The following is a 22899-nucleotide window of genomic DNA, read 5'->3' on the forward strand; positions in this document are numbered from 1 at the left end:
TGCCCTGATTTAAAGAAAAAAATGGAACCTATCATATCCAGTACATTAGTTACAAAGAAGATTATTTTATGGTAAAGTAGAAAATATATACTGGTTCCAAAGAAAATCCCAGTCCCCATCCCTAAAATTAAATGGTCAATCCCTTAATCAAGATTATTATTAATGCATGAACTATTTACTGCTGGCTGATATTCAAAGGATACTCAAAGCCAATATGCTCATTGAGTAAAATCTGGCTTCTATATGAGTTGATGATGATAATAGGCCATCAAGCTGAAAGAAACATTTTTATATTGTTTTATGTCTTTCAGGAAGGTAGGTGAGTGGGTAATTGTCTGGGTAGGTTGTTTTGCAATGCACCAGCACAATATACTATTTATAAAATGCCAATTAAAAGTTAAAGTTTTAAAATTTTAATTGATTAAAAACTCCAATGTAAAGAGTAAAGATTGTATAAAGAATCTTTGTATAGAATAGAAGCTAAGGTCACTTTAGTCTGAATTTATTTTCTGCGTCATGATGTTTGTAACTAAGGTTACTGTGGTCTGTTAAAAGTATAAGTATAATGTAAAGTATCTACATTATCTTTGATTACAATCTGGTTAGTGACTATATTTGTTATTCACAAAGTTATCTCCATCCTAATTGTTTCTGATAGCTAATTGGGAATCATAAACTATCTCTGGTTTCAAGCCTCAAAGTTTGTTTATCTCAAGGGGTCACTGTTGTAAAGGCCCTTCTTAAACGGTATAAAAGGTATTCACTAACATTTCATTCATAGAGGCTTTTGTTGTTGTTGTTGTAGGGTTTAACGCCATTTTTCAGCACACGATAGGCTATACATGGCGGCCAGTATTAATGGTGGAGGAAGAACCCGGGAAATCCCCGGAAAGAACCACCGACCCTCGAGAAGCTACTGGCAAGCTTTCTCACATACCCACATTGGCCGAATCCGAGACTCGAACCCACGTAGACAGAGGTGAGATGGCAGTGATCTGTAACGAAGAGCGCTTTAGACCACTCGGCCACTCGGGGCCCCTCATAAAGGCAAGTTTGCTTTAGAGCTTTGACTGTTTGTCTGGCTTATGACAAAAGAAAGATCTTTTGTTTTTTATCATCAGAAAAGAAAACCTTCAACTCAACAGCTATTCTCTATGTGAGTACTGTGTGAGTACTAAATTTCTTTTTCCAGTGTTGATAATGAATCTTCTGTTTGTTGAATTTAATTGCACTTTAACACATTGATTATATCATGTGGAGGAAATGAAAGCTAATTGTCTGGGCAGGTACTGAACCTATGACCTATAGGTTATGAGTAGAATGCTCTACCAAGTGATCTACCATGGCTCTTGGTTGTTAGTGAAACAAAGAGTTTCAAGCTTTCCTAATATCATGTATGTAGTGGCCTGGCATACTTGTGCATCTCCATTTGGATTCAAAGAATCCTCAATATGATAAGAACATCTGATTTCCTCTAGTCTGAACTGTAAGAAGGCTAGTTTTAAAATCTTTATGATGACCCTTAGGGTGGACAGAACTCCAAAAAGGAGACAAACAATCTGAAACAAAGTACATTTCTATGAAGATTTTAAATATTTAATCTTATGGATAGAAACGCTTTCAGAATGCATCATTCAGATATTAAGATGTGAAAAATCATTTTCTTGAATTAAACCAAAGACAAAGAAATGCCACCTGTTTAAAATGTTCATGTTGAATGAATTTGGTTCCTTCCAATTTATGATGGGAACCATTTCTTGGATATTTCTGAGCCTTTGGTCTTTGGTATCGGCACACATTTGTTTGCCTCCAACTCTTTGAGTTAATCTTTGGTGACCTCATCTTGTCACAGTTGATATTTGGAAATACTGTTGTCATACACAATGAGGTGCATGTGCCATTGAAAAGATTTGCCAATGGCTGTGCAACAGGAGCACCTGTTTGAAGACTAGGCAAGTCCCACATACTATCCAAAATTTCAAAATTGTGACTTTGATCATTTTCTTGTCCAAAAAAAACTACTTGGTAATTATTAGCTAATCAACAGGAGCTTTGTATTCAGATTTACCAAAAAATCATCAGAACCAGGACTAGTACCTTTATCAATTTTATCTTGTTCAAAACCTTAAAAGTCACACTCCAAATAATTCATAAGGGATAGAACACCATCTTTAGCCAAAGCCATTGTTTGCATTGACCAGAACAGCATTCTAGGTATGCTTTCATTGTAGTGAGTAAAGTTTAAATAAACCTGAAAGAATTATCATAGCATAAGAATAAAACAAATAAAGAAATAAGTGTTCCAGAACATCTGTATGTCTGCTAGAAAACAATATCTCATTTGTGCTGAATTAACGAGTCCTCTTTTTCACTTTGCATGGATTTCACATGGTAGGTACATTACCTTTTCTTTTCAGCCAAGGCTAAAATATCTTGGTGACATTGCTAGTAGTGTATACATGTGAAGGCTAAATGTTTGACAGAAAAAAATGTCAATATGGAACAAATTATGTATGAGCCCATTTGTGGTATTTGCTTAGCAGCAAATACTTTAGATATTCATTTACCTAGATTTGCCATTGTATAATATTACAGCAGATCTGGTCTGTGCAGTTTATTAGGAGTGATCAATAAAGGAAATAATATAGACCCTGATTTGCTGACACATTATGTGACAGCAGTTAGTGACTTATGCTGTTTGTAGTAGGGCAAGGCATGCAGGTGAGTATACATTGTAGTTATTTCATAGCATTTATTATAACTGCACTTTTGCAGATATAGTTTGATGGGCCATGCATGTCCAGCTGTGTATCCATCTGTCTGTCCATCACTGTTACTCTAGCAACCTGAACTCCATCTACCAACTGAGGGAGAGTAATGTATTTGGTATGATGTTTCATGAGAATGAGTAGTTAACAACAAAGGTTTCAGATCTTGGATACAGTGCCAAGGTTTGGTTTGGTTTGGTTTGTTGCTTTATGGCACAGCAACACAGGTAGGTTATTTAGTGCCGAAGCACTTGGAATAAAGTGTCTTGCCCAAGAACACACAATGGTAGCTGACCCAGGCTGGTCTGATGGTAGGATTTGAACCCACACCCTTGCAGTTGTGAGTCTGGCATGATAACTACTGGGCTACCACAGTTCCCCCTTATGGGATGGTGGGGTGGGAGTCAGCATAAAATTTTCATAGATAATATGGACTTCTTGCGACCAAAATTCCATCTATGTTAACAGCAAGAAGGCAATAATGTTTATTATGATAAGTCAAGAAGAGAGGTAATAATGATGGTTTCAAATCCTGAGTGCAGTAGAAGTGGTAAAGGGCAGGCGACAGTGAAAAATAAAAGTGCAGTTAACTTACCTGGCCATAAGGTCATGTGAGTTTGCAGTATTGATCCTGCCTGTTTGACTGTCAGTACTTCATCATCTGCAAAACTTCAACAGAATTCGGCCAAATCTATCAGATGGCATTGTGGAGTGGGTCTCTTGCAAGATAACCAATCCACCATCAAAAGACAAGGGAAAAATGAAACTGCTACTCTGTAGAAACTTCTCAAGAAAACTAAACTAAGTGAACAATGCAGTCTGGCATTAAGGCTTTGAAGTTTCATGTTAATGATCATCTGCCAACCAATATTACCACCACACGAGAGGCCCCATTAAATGAGACTAAACCTCATTGTGGAGATCTGACAGCACCACATGAGAGGCCCCATTGAATGAGACTAAACCTCATTGTGTAGATCTGACAGCACCACACAAGAGGTCCCATTTAATGAGACTAAACCTCATTGTGGAGATCTGACAGCACCACATGAGAGGCCCCATTGAATGAGACTAAACCTCATTGTGGAGATCTGACAGCACCACACAAGAGACCCAGTTGAATGAGACTAAACCTCATTGTGGAGATCTGACAGCACCACAAGAGACACAGTTGAATGAGACTAAACCTCATGGTGGATATCTGACAGCACCACAAGAGACCCAGTTGAATGAGACTAAACCTCATTGTGGAGATCTGACAGCACCACAAGAGACCCAGTTGAATGAGACTAGAAGTATTTTTAAGGCTAAATAATGCATTTAGGAAGGCTCGTGCCATCTGCAAAAGCCATGCTGACAAAACTCAGGTAGTAGAGGTCGTAGTAAGTGTTACAGTGCAGAAATGATGCAGTAGCATGGTAAAAACCATAGTTTGGAATAGTACTCAAGTGCAAACATTTACCGGCATGTTTTAGGATCTAATATGAATGATGATGTTGAATCTGCCCCTTGACAAAGGTTTCTTACTATAAGCCTCAAGATACAAGTCAGTAAATGTATCATAGTGATTACAATGTCAGTAAATGTATTATAGTGATTACAAAGACTCTGTGAACAATGCATGAATCGAACAGATAAAAGAAATTTGACATATTTGATTTCACAGCAGATATTTCAGATCCAGAGGGGAAAATATGTCGCTGCAAAGCTGAACAATTTTGGACCATATTCTGCAGATGCTGACAGAGTGCAGTCAAGAAACCAGCAGAGCTAAAATATGTGGCAGGGCCATACCCCATTTTCAAACAGATTTTTCTCAGATTAAATTTTACACTAACCTGATTACAATACTAATTATAATATTGTTATTTCAGTGAGACAGAGATAATGGAAAGACAAAACGTATAACCTAGTTCCAACTTTTAACACCTGGGAATATTTTAAATCTTGAATGTAAAGGAAAAATGAGCAGTTCCTACAATTTTACTTTCTTAAAGCAAGATGAGTTTATGATGTTATTATTAAAGTTGAATTGTTGAATTTAAAATGCAAATTTAATTGCTGATTACTAATTATTAATGACAATGAAAATTTTCAGAAGAAAATTTTAAACGTTGAGATATTTCGTAAAACGGCTGAAAGGTATATTTTTTTAGACTAAATTGTTTTATAAATCATGATCAAGTCAACAAAAACAAACAGTATAGAAATAAATGAATTAATTATATAAACTTACAAAAATCCCAGTGTATAGTCTTTAGTCATATGTTTATATAGGGTTCAATAGCACATCAGCACAATCATGGCTTTATAGTGCCAAATAAGTTTAAATACAAATATTGACATAATAAAGCAAAAATATGGGTGAAAACATAAAATCCTTTATATGCACACATTAAAATAGCCCAAGACCTTCTCAACTTGAATATAATCACAGGATGCATCCCAGATCAAAAAGGGTTGACCTCTCTTAGTTGACTCATACAGCGTGCAGTAAGGTACATAGTGCATATTCTACATTCCCAAAAAGGGGGTGGGTTGGGGCTAGTAATGGTAAAAGACATTGGTATCTTTATGATAACACAACTATTTCTTAAAGATATATTTTTTCCTAAACTCTAATTTACAAATTTTTTCAGGTCATAAGTGATTACATTTAGTCATGTTGAGTCCATTTAAATTTTTGTTTCAATTTGTATTTGCTATGTTTAATATTTTTTTGCACAGTTGAAATTGTTTTGCTTGTGCTAACCTATCGTGTGCTGAAAAATGGCATTAAACCTTACAACAACAACTTATGCTTGCCAAAACAATAGCTAGAAACCACAATTTCAGAGTGCTTGGAGAGTCTGGCTAGTGACCTGCAGCACAGCACTTATCTTTTTTTAAAAAAAATTCCAGAGCTAGCTAGTGTGCTGTGTAGTATAACCTTTGAATCACATAGTAAATAGCATGCACCACAACATGAGAAAATACCAGATAATCATCCTCATTTATGCTAGGCCCAGAAATACTGGATTTTGCAACAGAAATAATATTTTTGCACTGCTTGCCAATAGACATTGAAAACACTATGACCATAAATGTTGAAAATTGTAATGACATATAATCTAGTGGAAGATTGGCTGCTTCACACACAGTAAACCCTAGTTAAAATCCGTCAAGGGGCACATCCATTTTTATCCTTCATTTTTTCATAATGTGCAGTAAATCCTTAAATTGGGAAGGAGAATTACGTTACTACATGTACTAGTATTTACTGTTTGAATGTCCACAAAACACAGAAGAATATAAATGGCAAACTGCTGACATTATTGTGTGGGATATAGTAAGAAATCAGATATTTCATTCTTTTATACGTATTGCTAGCCAATACAGTTCAGCATAAAATAAAAAGAAAATTTGTTTGCTGCAAGTGAATAATGGATATATTTCATCTTGTGGGTGAAAAAATTAAGTATTTTCATTCTTGGCTTTTATCCTACTCAGTAAAATATATCCATTATTTACATGGAGCAAGCAAACATCCAATCTATATTCCACTAGAAACCAGGAAGAAATAAAAGAAAACAGTAGGCAGGACCTGGAAATTTTAATCAACATTTTGAAATATCAACTTTAAAAAGAAGTCATAAAATTTGCTACATTTTCTTTCCAAATGACATTCTTAGTACACCATAATTAATGATACTCATATAAATTTTGATCAATGAAAATGTCACGCTTAGTGGATGCAGTACTTTGATAAATAAATACCAATTAAACAATTTTTTTGTATAAATTGAAATTTGTGTTCTACTTCTATCTTTTAGTTCCTTTTAATTGTAATCATCATAAATGCAATGTGTCCGCCTGTAATTAGACATAAAATGTGTCAATCTACCATAACAGCTATGCCCTTGAGCATTTTCTCTGAGAACCTAATTAAGAGCTGACCGTGTTTTGATATTGGACTAACGAAAACATTTGTTGTATTGTTGCACTAAATAAAAAGCAGGCCTCCTTTTCTATTATCACATTAATTACATCTTTTAAATCAAATAAAAGGTGGAATGAACAAAAAAGTTAATAGGCATACAATTCCTACATGCTTAAGAACCAGCAGCTCCAGTCATATGTCAGGTAACTCATTTCATGTGATCAATCGAACACTGTAGTAAATGTTATTGTGTACGCAATCTAATTACCTTAAATTAACCTGTTCAATCATAACCGTGATTAAAGATAGCATGAGAACCAAGTGAAATGAGTACTTCGTAAAATAAAGAGCTTTGTTTCACAGATACGGACCATTGTGGGGAAAACGAGTTTCAGAGAATTCCTGAATTTGCACGTCGAGATATTCTTTAGGATGATAAGAAGTTTCAATGTTACTTGCAATGAAATCACAGCATCAATATTTTACTAAGTGAACAATTAAAAAATTCAGTATCAACATAGATGTTTGTCTTATGAAATATTGCTTTTTTTAATAAAAAAGAATCTTGTTTGGTAGTGTATCAACAGTCAGTCTGTTTCCATGCTTCATAGACTCTTTGATTCTCAAAAACTATTAAACATGACTCTGGGAACCAGACTAATCAACAAAAACCAAAAGATGTGACATAATACACGAATGTTTTTGGGTACTGTGTTGGTTGTTAAAACCAGTTTGAATCATGTTATCATTCTTCCAGATGTTGGATGTTTTGAAAATAAATGTGATTTATACAGAATAACGAACAACTTCATCAGAAAAAGCACTTTATTGACAATTATTCTCGATGTGATTAAAAAATAAGGATTCAGTCATTAAACAGCCCCACCCCACACCCCAACCCCGTGGTTCTTCAGATGTCTTTTGTCTAGCAGATTTTGGGAGGTCCCACAGTCAATGTTTTTGGACCCTGATGTGTGTGAGTTGTTGAGGGAGAGGTGTATATATCAACATTAGGTTTTTAACAAAATACATCTTATGGTGTCTGATTGGTCCTAAATGAAAATGGTGGCTCCAGAACATATGATATGGCTACTTTGGTGGTGAGCATCTTGATAATCTTTTTAATCCTTCTGAATGATTTTGCTTGTTGACATGAGGTTTCATAAAAGAGACATTAAAATATCAGTTTAGTCCTAAATGAAAATGGTGCCCCTCAGACATACAACTTGAAAGTTTTAGAACCTATTCTCCACAGCAAATAGTCATATTGACATGGAGTTTAAACTAAAAGTCTTCTTATATCTGGTTGGTCTTAAATGAAAATGATACCAATCTGGCATCATCCAGTATGGTTCCCATTGCAGCTTTCTTGAAAATCTTGTTATTGCTGCTCCTTCTGAATGAATGATCCTGTTAGACTGCTTATGATGTCTGGTTTGGCTTAGATGAATATGGTGCCCTCAGATGTTTGAAATGGCTTTCATAATGGTCTTCATAAAAATCTTGTTATCACTACTTCCCCACAGCAGATGGTCATATTGACATACGATTTTAACTTCAAGGCTTATTATAATGCCTCATTGGTCCTAATGGTACCAATCTGACATCCAGTATAGCTCCCATGACAGCGGCACTGTACCTTGAGAATAATGTTAACATTTCTCCTGAAAGGATGATTGTATCAGGATGAGGTTTTCACTCAAAGACGTGTTATGACATTGTCTTGGTCCAAGATGAAAATTGGGCATTCAGTAGGACTTAAGATATTTAGATTGTCCTAAATACAAATGGTGCTAATTGAACCTGCAGTTTCAAGAAAGTGGTGGCCATCTTTTAAATCTTGTTATTTCTGCTTCTGCACAGTTGGTAGATTTGTGACATGAGATTTCACTAAAAGACTTCTTTTGATCTATAGTTAGTTCTAAATGAACATGATGCCAGTCAGACCTTAAGTATGGCCACCACGGTAGCCATAGTGAAAACCTTGTTATAGCTGCTTTTCCTGAACATGTTCCTAGGGCATGGAGTTTTCACGAACACACTTCTTATGGTATCTAGTTGGTTGTAAACAAAAATGGTGGTCATCAGTGGTAGTCATCTTGAAAATCTTATCACCACTTCTCATAGGAAATGGCCATGACAAAAATGGATTTTCATTAAATCACTTCAATTATATGTGGCTGATCCTGAATAAAAATAATGCCAGGTTTAACATCCAAGCTTCAGAAAAAATCTTGTAACAGTTACTTTTCAGAAATGAATGGCCAACTTACCATACGGGTGATACATTGCTGAGACAAATTTTATGTTTTTCTATCTGTTAGTCAGGGTCAAGGGCCTTAACAAAGAATTATGGGTAGCTTGGGAACATGTAGACTCAGACGTACAAGAAAATATTTTTGTTACCAAATTTGGTAGGTTGGAGTTTCACAGGAATATCAATGATAGTTTTAATACTGAGGCCATTAAGAAAAAGAATAAAAGGAAAGAAGAAATGGTCTTTACTTACATTCCCGGAATTTCTTTTCAGATAGAGCATTGGTCCATTTGAAAAAAACTTGTGTTTAAATTAAGGCCTTGATAGATTGCAAAATACCTTTTGTCAGGTTCCTATGTTGGCTTAATGACACTTGTCTCAGATATATTAACAAAGTATGCCATAGTTCAGATGTCAAAGTCATCACAAAGGGAATGTCGAAGATGGACACATCATGTGCTATTTCTAGTATTTTTATTGGGACATGCACTGATGGAACAGGCATGACAGTGTTTTGGAATTCTTGAACATTATAGTGGAGGGGGTGTTATGGTGCAGATGTCTTTTCATTGAATGGTACTTAGTTGCATTAAAGAGAGCTGTTTGAGCTATTTGAATTAGGATTTCCTAAAATATTACTTGTATATTTTAGGTTGTGCAAACTGGAGATGTTGCTGTGACCATAAATGGTGAAGCAGATACCAAAGCATCTCACCACGAGGATGACGAAGAAAAGGTAAAGTTGTGTAGTTTTGTACCCTGTTGACAATTATTGCATTGTATTTAGGAAGTTGTATAACAACACCTACACAGTTAGTATTTAAAGGCATGTATCGGAGCCAAATTAAATTATGTCACACCTGCCAAATTAAATTATGTCACACCTTTGCCTTTTCTATTTGAACACAAGTCTTACTGAAATGATCCGTAAATTATGGACTTAGAATACAGAAGCACTAGATCCCAATTTGATCTTTGTGTTCATATCATTTATGTTGACGAGCTGCCAGTTCCAACACATACGTTGTTTTACAATTATGTTTATGTTGCCACCAGGCTTTCATGTTACCGACCGCTCCGGTGGCCTAGTAGTTACAGCATCTGCCTCTAATGTGGGAGGTCATGGGTTCAATCCCTGGTCAGGTCATACCAAAGACTTTAAAAAAATGGTACTAACAGCTGCCTTGCTAGGTGCTCAGCATTATGAGGTTAGTGTTAGGACTGGCTGGCCTGGTGTCAGGATAATGTGACTGGGTGGAACATCATGCTGCATGTCTACGGCATAATGCCCCAGTGCTAGAGGTCACCATAAACTGCCACACTGCAGACATAATAGCATTATGACTGAAAAATTATTGAAGCTACATACAAAATCCAAATCACACACACAGACACACATTTCATGTTACAATCAGATTAACAGGCATATTTTTGGTCCACCAAAGTTTGCCTTTTACAGTCAGTTCAGAATCGCATGCACCCTTCATCAAAGCAAACATGATACAATCATCAATATGAACAATAAACCCTTCATCAAAGAAAGTCATCAATAAACTTGAATAAAAGCAATGGATGATGTTATAGATATTAATCATATATATATATATATATATATATATATATATATATATATATATATATATATATATATATTACTCTGTATAGACATTTTGGAATTTTTGGGTATTTTACAGTTTCTGCTTGTGCTTAAAGACATTTTCAAACAAAAAATAAGTCATTAAATGTTTTGCAGTCATTAATATTTTTACTGCTATTTTGAGAGATAATTCATAACTTGACCTGTTTTAATTTCCCAGTGAATAGCCTTTTCCCTTTGGTAGCCTCTTTCCCTGGATCGCCTCAGTAATATGATTACTTCTTTTGCTTCAGTCAGACCAAACCCTAAGCCTCTTTAGTTATAATGTTAATAACTATATAGCTACATACTGTGGCAACAATGAATATCAGTGAACTGTTCAGTCACGTGATGATTGACAATGAGATACAGTCTAAACGAGGACTCTAATTTTTTTATTTACATGGTTTCTAAAAGGATGTGACTGATAGATACATTTTCTAACATGTGACCTATACTGGAATTTTGGATTTTTCATATCCATGTACTTAGAGCATTTGGGATTTTATTACACAAAGCAACAAAAATATGAGCTGTCAGTATACAAGTGTATTTCACACCAGTTTTGCTTCAATTAAAGTTTCTTCAGTTTATTTTCTGAAAGTGTAAATCCTACTCACTGACAACAGGTCATCCCCTTTCACATCAAAATGTGTGTTTTTTTCAGCCATTCCCCCCCCCCACTTCACATCTGCTATTACCAACAATACTACATCAGATCTGAGAATGTTGAGATAAACTGGTGTGACTGCTAAAAGAAGTAGTATTTACAAATAATTATAGTAATATCTTGCATAAGTGTTGTGCAAGCATCAAGAAATGTCTTAATGAGTACTCCTCATGTGACTTATTACTTTATGTAGCCCTAAATCTGATTTAGCTTATAGTTGTCTTAATGAGTACTCATCATGTGACTTATTACTTTATGTAGCCCTAAGTCTGATTTAGCTTATAGTTGTCTTAATGAGTACTCCTCATGTGACTTATTACTTTATGCAGCCTTCAGTCTGATTTAACTTATAGTTGTCTTAATGAGTACTCCTCATGTGACTTATTACTTTATGTAGCCCTAAGTCTGATTTAGTTTATATTTGTCTTAATGAATAATCCTCATGTGGCTTATTACTTTATATAGCCCTAAGTCTGATTTAGCTTACAGTTATCTTAATGAGTACTCCTGATGTGACTTATTACTTTATTTAGCCCTCAGTCTGATTTAGCTTATAGTTGTCTTAATGAGTACTCCTCATGTGACTTATTACTTTATGTAGCCCCAAGTCTGATTTAGCTTACAGTTGTCTTAATGAGTACTCCTCATGTGACTTATTACTTTATGCAGCCCTCAGTCTAATTTAACTTATAGTTGTCTTAATGAGTACTCCTCATGTGACTTATTACTTTATGTAGCCGTAAGTCTGATTTAGCTTACAGTTGTCTTAATGAGTACTCCTCATGTGACTTATTACTTTATGTAGCCCTAAGTCTGATTTAGCTTACAGTTGTCTTAATGAGTACTCCTCATGTGACTTATTACTTTATGTAGCCCTAAGTCTGATTTAGCTTATATTTGTCTTAATGAGTACTCCTCATGTGACTTATTACCTTATGTAGCCCTTAGTCTGATTTAGCTTATAGTTGTCTTAATGAGTACTCCTCATGTGACTTATTACTTTATGCAGCCCTCAGTCTGATTTAACTTATAGTTGTCTTAATGAGTACTCCTCATGTGACTTATTACTTTATGTAGCCCTAAATCTGATTTAGCTTATAGTTGTCTTAATGAGTACTCATCATGTGACTTATTACTTTATGTAGCCCTTAGTCTGATTTAGCTTATAGTTGTCTTAATGAGTACTCCTCATGTGACTTATTACTTTATGCAGCCCTCAGTCTGATTTAACTTATAGTTGTCTTAATGAGTACTCCTCATGTGACTTATTACTTTATGTAGCCCTAAGTCTGATTTAGCTTAAAGTTATCTTAATGAGTACTCCTCATGTGACTTATTACTTTATATAGCCCTAAGTCTGATTTAGCTTATAGTTGTCTTAATGAGTACTACTCATATGTCTTACTACTTTATGTAGCCCTCAGTCTGATTTAGCTTATAGTACGGTGCTTCCTCTATCATACATCAACTTATGATATGGCCATTCCTTGGTCATGTGTCATCAGTCATGCACCCATCACCATTTAGTATTTTTCACTTATTCAAAAATACCTCATCTGTGTCAGTGAACAGAGAGCATCCTGCATCATAAAAGTTTTTAATGTTTGTACAAATGATCCTTGCATACTTTGTGGTAAGGCCATCATTAGGGTCCACGCTGGAGTCAGATTTGTTGGTAGAGTGACTTCTCTTCTTGCCAAGGTAGAGAGAAATGAATGTACAGGGTCAGACTTGAGGTTGTTTAAAACTATTGCCTACATCTGTTATTTTATTAAATATTTGAGTATTCTAAACATGAAAAACAAATTGGAAAACAATTCTAATCGGTATATGCAGAGTTCTTCATGGTAGTATTAAAAATAGCTAAAGAATAGCTTACTATGCAAACTTTGTGACCAATGCTGATGCTCAGTCTCTCTTTCTCTGCTTTTCTATAAAATATTGGATACAGTAATCTAACTACTTTTATTTGATCTTAATGAAAACTCCATGGGAATACATTTTGTTTATTTTGGGGCTACAAAAAAGCGCATTATTCCACTATCATTTTGAAGGTTAATGCCTGCATTTTTCTGATGAAAAAAACTCATGGATCAAAACATCTTTTTCAACATCTTTTTCAGTGTCTCTTCACACAAAAAAGTACAACACTATATCAATTTTAATCAAGTTTATGGAGATCATACTTTGTATTCAGATCTTTCAGCTAGGCTTACCTCATAAATTATCTTTACAATTTTTTGTTTTTTCATTTTAGCTGATGTCAGGGGACCAGTATTTCCTTTTTATCAGTCTTTTATTGTGAATATCAAGTACATATTATTTTATGTTTACACAAAACTTGTCAGCCATTGCATATATTGAGTTGAATTATTTGTTTTCAAAATATGGTTTTCCTTATTTTTATTTCAGTTTGAATTTTCAGAAGTGTTCATCCACCAGGCAATTCATACTATAGAGTACTGTCTTGGCTGTATATCCCACACTGCATCATACCTTCGACTTTGGGCTTTGAGTCTTGCACATGCTCGTATGTAACAATCATTCTGTCAACATTTTATGTCAGATACACTTTCCATATAGTGGAAATAATCCAGTTTTTTTTTATCAGGGTTGCTCAGCTTTGAATGACATGCAAAATATCCTTTTTGGTCATTTGTTTCCTAGGTAAAGAAATCTAAATGATTGTAAATGACATGTACAATGTCCATTTCAGTCTTTTGTTTCTAAGGTCAGTCTTTTGTTTTCAAGGAAAAGTATTCTAAATGATTGTCAACAACATGTAAAATGTCCATTTCAGTCTTTTGTTTCCATTGTAAAGTATTCTAAATGATTGTCAACGACATGTAAAATGTCCTTTTCTGTCTATTGTTTCCATGGTAAAGTATTCTAAGTGATTGTAAATGACATGTAAATGTCCTTTTCAGTCTTTTGTTTCCAAGGTAAAATATTCTAAATGATATTAAAAATCTGTATAAGATATTTAAGTCATTTCAAGTGCACATGCTGGGTACAGTCTTTACACACCCATAAATGTAAGGGCCATAGTATTATATTTATGCCTCACTGTCACAGCTAAAGGGGCTCCTCTTCATTCATTTATTGGCATGATGTACCAGTCAGTTTTAACATGATTGTAAAGATATATCTTGAATTACACAATGAAATTTGCTGAGCTTATGTATGCATGTATGTATGTGACCTGATTAGATTTTCAGGCTGTTTTAGTTATTTTAGTTTTGCTTAGTTTTTTTTCACTTTTTGTGGCATAAATTAAGATGGCATTGACTATAAATTGAACTCAGACACTAAATTTCTGACTTCTGCTAAATATTTCATCAACTATAAAGGTCAATGAAAAGGTGCTTCCTACCATTGGATTAGACTGGGTCGACTACTATGATGTATCCTTGGGCAAGGCACTTTACTCCAATTGCCTCAGCACTAAATAACCTACATGTGTTGATGTGCCCCAAAACACCAAATGAAGCCAGTTGTCTATTCGTCAGTGCCTTAAGAAACGTAACCCACTTGCACAGCATGGAAAATGATAAAGGCCTGTGATGGATGTTGAATAAACATAATACACAAAGATGTACAACTGGGACAGAGTAGTGAGATATGCTGTCCCAGAATATAGATTCTACATATTGTAAATTCATGTATTTTCATGGGCATCATTTTCATGGTTTTATAAAAATGGCATTTTCATTGGTACTTAAATTTATGGATTGGAAACGGAGTCGTATTGTTTCCACAGTATGTTTATTGTTTGTTGGATTTTTATATTCACGGTTTGAACCAACCAAAGAATCCATGAATTTTGGTACCCGATGCAAAACAGTGAATTCACAGTACCCAGCATGCTGTTCAAGTAAAACTGTTGGAAAAATGCTTAAGACAGCTAATATTATAGCCATATGCTCTAGTGATTGCTGCCACCTGTTGCATAGAATCTAGATAATATCTTTTGGACAATATCTGATACTTGATTATTTAAAGACTGATAATCTTTATATATATATATATATATTTGGCATTGTGTCACAATGTAATTATGTTTTCTTCCAGTGTAAGTCCAATTTGTGTTTTTGTGGACTTTTTCTGGGGGGGGAGAGGGATGATAGTGGAGGGTGGTAAATCTTTTCTCATGACTGTTGCTTACTGAATTAGAAGTGAAAGTGACCTTCTGTGGGATACCATTTTGATTAATTCCAATATCTATTGTGAGCCTAGTGAACCTCTGTGGAAGTGCATGAGCACTTCTTTCTCATTCTTCTACAACTCCATTTGTTAGTAGAGATATTACCAACAAAAAAAAGAAAACTTGATTAGATTTTTCAATGCCAAGGAAGAGAAGCATTTGCTACTCCCCAACCACATACTACTTTGTTACAGAGAAACTAGGAAATTACTAAAGTATGTGAAATTAAAAAAGGCAGCTGACTACCTCCATGCTAAACCTGAAAAAAACTATCAAGCCTGAACATTTACCCACACATTTGATGCAGTAGCTGAAAATGAATCACCTCCAAGTAAGACGTCATTGTGCTACACATAACAATGTTAGTTTACTCACTTGTGGCTAACAATATGTAAATGAGACTAAAATGGAAGTTAGGTGAGAATAAAAAAACACCTCAGGGATATCTGCAAAAAGAATAGCCCTGTTACCTAAACACTTCAGCCTACTCAGCCACAACACAGATTGCGTTTAGTATTAAATATCACAGATTATAAGTTTTAAAATGATAGTTAGTTCTAATGTAAAGTTAGAAAATGAACTAAAATTACTTAGCTGGAATTTATTTTTGAATGATAGTGTTCAAAATGTCTACCATGGATGCTCGATACTTGTTTAAGTAGTGGTGATATATGTGATTGATGTTTTTGCATTATATCAATCATAACCTTTAAGCTAATTGAATTGATGGATTACTTTATTAGTCATCAATAAGCATTACTCATTTTTCAGAGCTGTCAGAGGTGTTATGGGGAATGCTGTTCAAGTTTTCTCTGGCCATGGACCTGAAGTATGTTGGATCCATTATAATCTGGGCAGACTTTGCTGTGTTTGCCTCCCTTACTGTGGCTATTCTCTTGATGATGGAAGGAATGTCAGCCTTCCTTCACACCCTGCGTTTGCATTGGTTAGTCATAAATGTGCAGATATTAGAAATAAATTTGAGATGAGATGTCCATGGGTTTAGAGAAGCAAAGCATCGTGGTTTCCAGTGTATAAAGAAGTTATAAAGACAAACAATCAATAAAGCAAAGACACATAATTTTATATCAAAGCACATATAGACATTGTGGTATTACGTAGTAGTTACTGCACAAACCTGAACAAAATTTCTCTAGCATAAAACAACATACACAGGCAAGGAGGTAACAGTAATCAGTAAATTGTCATCTTCAATTTGTGAATGGAAAAACTAGGCCAAAGATGACATATCTGGATCTGAAATCAAGCTAGTTGATGTCTGAATTAATAAAATATATATTTATTTCATCTACAATTGTGAATAGAAAAACTTGGCTGAGGATGACATTTTTGGAGAGAAATCAAACTAGTCGATGCCTGAATTAACCAAAATATATTTAATAAAAGTAAAACATTATGCATTGCTTCCTTTTCCACATCTCTAGCCCCAGACCTAGCTAATTATTCCAACTGCAAATTAGTATTGGAGTTTCCACCAGAAGACTTCTTTTAATGCCTAGTTGGTTCTAAATAAAAAAGGTACTGATCCAGTTGTTATGTCTATTCAGTTTGCATTGTATGTTTTGTTCATTTTTTAATTCATATGCTATGGGTTATGTAAAATTTTATTTTATGACTGACCTTGTCCAAAATCAAATTCATTGTCTAGCTGACCAGGATCATTGATTTTTTTAATTCTATAAATAGCTAATACATAGCTTATATTTTCTCTGTCAGTGTGAGTTTAATATTAGGATCATTATCAATAGAAGTTAACCACTCCAGTGGCCTAGTGGTTAGAGTGTCTGCCTCGGATGTGGTTCAAACGCCAGCCAAGTCATACCAAAGACTTATACAAATGGTACTAGCAGCTGCCTCACTTGGTGCTCAGCATTAAGAGGTTAGTGTTAGGACTGGTTGGCCTGATATCAGGATATTGGGGTATATGGTAACTCTGTTATCTCCCACATTTCATCGTTGCAGGAAATAGAACACTGATCTACAGCATCACAGGGCAAGTAGTTTGTTCCAGTTTTCACCTCATCAGTGAAAATTATCATTTTCTCAAACAGGGTGTAGTTGCAACCTTTCTTAGAAGTCAAAATAAAAACTAAATGGTGACAGATGGTATGCTACAATTCCCTTAAGTATTGAGGTGTTCGCTATGTATTGATTTTAAGGTTCATTTTAACAGTAAATTTTGTGTACTGATTCTATTTGTGATTGGTTTATTACAGGGTGGAGTTCCAGAGCAAGTTCTATGCGGGAACTGGTTACCTGTTTGAACCCTTCCATTTCAAGGAGCAGATGGTACCAACCCTGGAAGATTAATGAATCAGGAGCTGATTCCTTTGCCTATCCCTGTCTTCCTATAAAGATTGTTGATCATTGTAGAACAACACTATAAAAACTATTTTATTACAGTGCTTTTTGAATCATTTTAGCATCAAGGATTTTTTTCCAGTACTGTCAGTTCAGCTTATTAGCAACAAATAAATTTAGCACAAGTGATTTTTTTCCCAATAAAGTCAATTCAGCATGTTAGCTGCATACAGTTTTTGCATCAATGAATTTTTTTTTCTCCAGTAAAGTTGATTCAGCCTATTAGCTGCATACAAGTGTAGCATCATTGAATTTTTTCCAATACTGTCAATTCAGCATGTTAGCAGCATACAGTTTTTGCATTAATGAATTTTTTTCCAGTAAAGTCAGTTCAGTCTATTAGATGCATACAAGTGTAGCATCAGTGAATTTTTTCCAATACTGTCAATTCAGCATGTTAGCAGCATACAGTTTTTGCATCAATGATTTCTTTCCCCAGTAAAGTCAGTTCAGCCTATTAGCTGCATAAAAGTGTAGCATCAGTGAATTTTTTTCCAATGCTGCCAATTCAGCATGTTAACAGCATACAGTTTTGGCATCAGTGAATTTTGTTCCCAAGAAGTCAGTTAGGGTATTATCAACATACAATTTTAGCATCAGTGAATTTTTTTCCAATAAAGTCAGTTCAGCCTGTTAGCTGCATACAAGTGTAGCATCAGTAAATTGTTTCCAATATAAAGTCAATTTAGCCTGTTAGCTGCATACGAGTGTAGCATCAGTGAATTTTTTTCCAGTACTTTCAGTTCATCATGTTAGCAGCATACAATTTTGGCATCATTGAATTTTGTTCCCAATAAAATCAGTTCAGCGTATTATCAGCATACAATTTTGGCATCAGTGAATTTTGTTCCCAATAAAGTCAGTTCAGTGTATTATCAGCATACAATTTTAGCATCAGTGAATTTTTTCCAGTAAAGTCGGTTCAGCCTGTCAATTCAGCATGTTAACAGCATACAAGTGTAGCATCAGTGAATTTTTTCCAATACTGTCAATTCAGCATGTTAGCAGCATACAGTTAGGAGCAAACCTGATGCATAATTCTTCATCAGCTCATCTCTATGAAATAATGCTATTGGCATTGACATCCAAAAATGGGTTTAGTATGTGTGTTTTTACCTATATAGATTTCTCCATGCTGTAGACATCCTAACCTCAGCAGTAGGTCCTTTCTGACCAGTGCATTTGGAGGTAGGAATAAGTAAGATTTATCAATGTCAAACTTGACAGTTTAATGACTATACATTGTTTATTGCAATATGTTATCCGTATCAGGCTAACTGTATACTGTATGTGTGAAAGAGTTTAGGAATTAGATGAGTGGAGTGCAAATGCTGCATCCTCTTCACCTGAGGCCAAATCCAGGTACTGATTGGTGCATGAACTATTCTTCTTACTTCTGTCGGTCATTGCAAGGTTACTCCAAACCTGTGACTTTTACCCAATAAAATCTGGTCTCAAAGGATGGACAGTGATATCATAGATTCTGAAGTATATTTAAAATAAAATAATACTAAAATGACAGTATTCTCTGATTTTTATTAACTCATAATAATACCTCTACTTGGATATCATAAAATGGTCTTTTTTTATTGTTGTGTGCTATGTGACAGTATGCTGGTAGACAGGTTGATACGTATGCACAATGCTTTTTATATATTGCATTGGAAATTAAATTTTTTAATTTTAAAGATCAAACAATAAAATATAAACTGAACAAAATTTTTTAAAACTTTTAATTAGAATCACCAGTATACTCATAAGATCACTTTAGGTCATTTTAGTCCAATCTTATTTGGAAGGGTTTATCTTCATAATTTTTGCAATTCATTTTACTTTTCTCAAACTTTGCTTTTAGTTGGTACCATATAGCCACTGTTATGCTGACATGCGATAAAACACTACATACATTCATGCATACTGACCTTGTTTCCATTTGATACTTATTGTTCACAATGTCTGTTTGAAATTACTTAAAGCTTCACCAAGGTGAGCTATGTAATTTTTTATTACAGTGGTTGCATAAGTTCTGACAAAAATATTTTCAGTAGCATAGCTTTCTTACTTAATCAGCTAAAATTGTATGCAAGTAAAACATTTGTGAGCTTGGAAAATTTTCCATTGATACAATTTCAGCTTGCAATGAAAAATAAAGCTTTGAAATTATAACCAGTGTAGTTATACATGTATGTAGCTGGAAATATATTCCTGTATATCAAATTGTACTTTCTTGGCAGAGTGGATGACTTTATTTTGTCAGTAATGGCTAATGGATAAAATATATGAGACACTGGTTTTGATTTTCTGAACAAAGACCAGCGAGGATCTGTATAGTAGATGGGAAACATGTAGGAGTGTGAAATCCCCAGTGCACAAGTACAGACACAAACTTGTGCTATCTCTTTCTATAATGCCTCCAGTGGTAATAATTACATAAAAATAAGATCATTTCCTTTTTGTACTGCTGCTTGGGAGAAGCTAGAGGCTTGTGATCAAGAGATATCATTTTTTTCTGAATTGGTGAATGATGTTTGTGCAAGCAGTTCTGACAGTTTAACATATTCCCTGGAGAAATCTTAGAACTCGGTTCTTTTTACTTTACAAGAGACAACAACGCCATCTATTACAGCAATAGCGATTGATTTAAAGATCCCAGTCTTAATTATGGTCTGTTTAAACCTCTGGGTCATAAATAAAAACATGTGCACCAGTATGATAATAGTCATTAAAAATATACATTTGTATAAATGTTCTCATTTAGATGTTTGACAGTGTTATTTTTGAATGAGTTAAGTAAATTTTTCAAAACCATCAGTTGCAAAATGTTGTTAATTTTTTCCAAAAATATGTTCAGTTTGGATCCATCTGAATTGTTTCTATAATAATTCAGTCTCTCATGCCTGTAGTTTATGGTTACTCTTGGTGAAATATTGCCAATAATTTGCAATTACTATCCACCAGAAGTATCTTCCTTTTCCAGGCAATAAAGTGTAGGTCCGCATGATGTAGATGATGATTGAAACAATAAAAATTATGCAGTTAAACATTTATAAGTGTTTGTGTTCTTGCTACCATCTCCTTGCTTCTGAAATTACAGGGAGGCATGGGAATTTTTTTTTTGTTGCCTTCATCTGAATTTCTTCCTGGATTTTGTACGTGCATTAATGACCCTAACTTGCAGTTAAGGAGATGGAGAAAGACCAGGTTAATATTTACAAAAATGTGCAAGCAGCTGCCATTAAGATGCTGAAAAAGAATGAAAGATTTTTGTCAGGCCAACCTTCATAGAAGTTTATCTTTGTATGTTTAGGTGGAATCCAGCATTATTAGATTATACTGGTCCATATGTCTGTCCACACCTAACATGAATCTCTATGTGAAAGTTTTAACTTTCCTTTAGTGTTATTTCTATCTGTATTAAAAATGGATTGATAAAAAGGTGCGCTCTTGTTAGAAAATTGTCCTGTAGGTCTTGCCAGATCACAATAGTATCAGTAAACTGTAAGTTATGTCATTCATTCAGTTTTAGAAGGGTGATATTCTTGTCATTGTTACACATATCAAAATTAGGTTATTAGCGAAACAGCTGCAAAAGCAAGTTTTAGTCTTGATAAAGCTTAACTGTTAATAAATGAGAACACTGAGTTCAACAAAGATACGAAGAACCCTTAAATAATCCTGTCAAGTCTTTTCAGTTCATTTACAGTTTCTGCAGTAGGAAATTACCATTCATTTTAATTTGGGATCCAGTGTTACATGGCCAGGATTTATGTTTTTACAAGTTTTTGAGCATAAAACGCAAGCCCAAGCTTGTACAAAAGCCAAAAATTAAATTTGCTACTTTAAGTATACCTAAGTCGTATGAAATGCATATTACTTGCTGAAGAACAATGTCAGGAAAATACCTAGGTCATACCGTTATACTTGAAGAGGAGCAAGAGTCATTAAACGACTAAAGTCATTTAAAATTTATGATACTTGTGGAAGAAAAATGGTCAAGAAAATACTTAATTTTATAATGCTAACAATGGGGATGGTCAAAATTCTGTGCCCATTCTTAAGCATTTCTGTGTAATAATTTAGTGGACTTTGACTGTAAAGAATGTGTTCTCGAATAAACCTATTCACCACCATTTCTGTGGTATCATTTGATGGAGCTTTGTGTAATTTTACAGGGCCTGATCTCAGATGAGCCCAGTTGCCAGCATTTCTATGTATCATTTGATGGAGTTGTAACTTCAGATTGTCTGACACACCTACTTGTGTTTCTGCATAATAACTATTTCAGTCAAATGCAAGACATTTGTTATAATTTTAGTAATAAATTTTGTTGACAACATAGAATATTCTAGAAATGAACTTTTGACCCTCATCCTGGTTCTACTTTGTGCCTTAATTTTTATATTATGGAATTGTTTATTCAAATGCAAGTGTTCATGTAAAATATTCTTGGACTGAAACATTAATTTGGGATTATAGAGATTTCAGACAAGAACATTGTTTGGAATATATTGTGATACATCAAAAGACTTGGCACATTGCCACACTCCAGGTCACTGACACATTAGTATATATGAAACTACAGGCACATCAACACATTCAGTATTGGAATTTAATTGGAATACCAATGGAATTCAGTTGGAACTTTATACATCTGAACTTGAGATAATTTCAGTACTTTTTGGGATTTAATTTACATTACTGTACTTATTATATTTTCACTTTGTATTCACAGAGATAAATTATTCATAGAATTTTATGGAACATTTTGGTTTTCACTCTTTTATGTTACTTAAGAGTCATAACACATTTAAAGATTAATTTGTTCTGTCTATAATATGAGAATTTAAATGAATGTCATAGTTCCACAGAGACTTCAAGATTCACTTCTATCTATTTGATACTCTTGTCATTGAGATATATTCTTAAGTCATATCCAGTGAGTTCTTTCCCCTGACTCAGATCAAAAATGAATGTGGTTTTTTTTTTGTTTATTACATAACTCCTCTTTTAATCTTTCTAAATATATTTAGCTTTACAGTATGAAAGAAATTTAAAATGAATTG

General features: G+C 34.3%; 1 protein-coding gene across 2 annotated transcripts in view; it reads left to right on the plus strand.

Annotated features, from left to right (window-relative positions):
• The window catches only part of LOC149803563 (V-type proton ATPase 116 kDa subunit a 1-like), a 121771-nt gene extending 100885 nt beyond the window's left edge, over nucleotides 1–20886 (plus strand). For both annotated transcript variants that reach the window (XM_089953294.1, XM_089953296.1), the window contains 4 exons: nucleotides 9597–9680; nucleotides 13663–13780; nucleotides 16226–16400; nucleotides 17692–20886. In XM_089953294.1, coding sequence (XP_089809420.1) covers nucleotides 9597–9680; nucleotides 13663–13780; nucleotides 16226–16400; nucleotides 17692–17785 — 471 coding nt within the window. In that variant the 3' untranslated portion in view covers nucleotides 17786–20886. The remainder of the gene's footprint in view (nucleotides 1–9596; nucleotides 9681–13662; nucleotides 13781–16225; nucleotides 16401–17691) is intronic.
• Nucleotides 20887–22899: the final 2013 nt, after the last annotated feature.

This window comes from Sinohyriopsis cumingii, chromosome 3 (genome assembly GCF_028554795.1).
Source record: "Sinohyriopsis cumingii isolate HCF-2022 chromosome 3, ASM2855479v2, whole genome shotgun sequence".
NCBI classification, from domain to species: Eukaryota; Metazoa; Mollusca; class Bivalvia; order Unionida; family Unionidae; genus Sinohyriopsis; species Sinohyriopsis cumingii.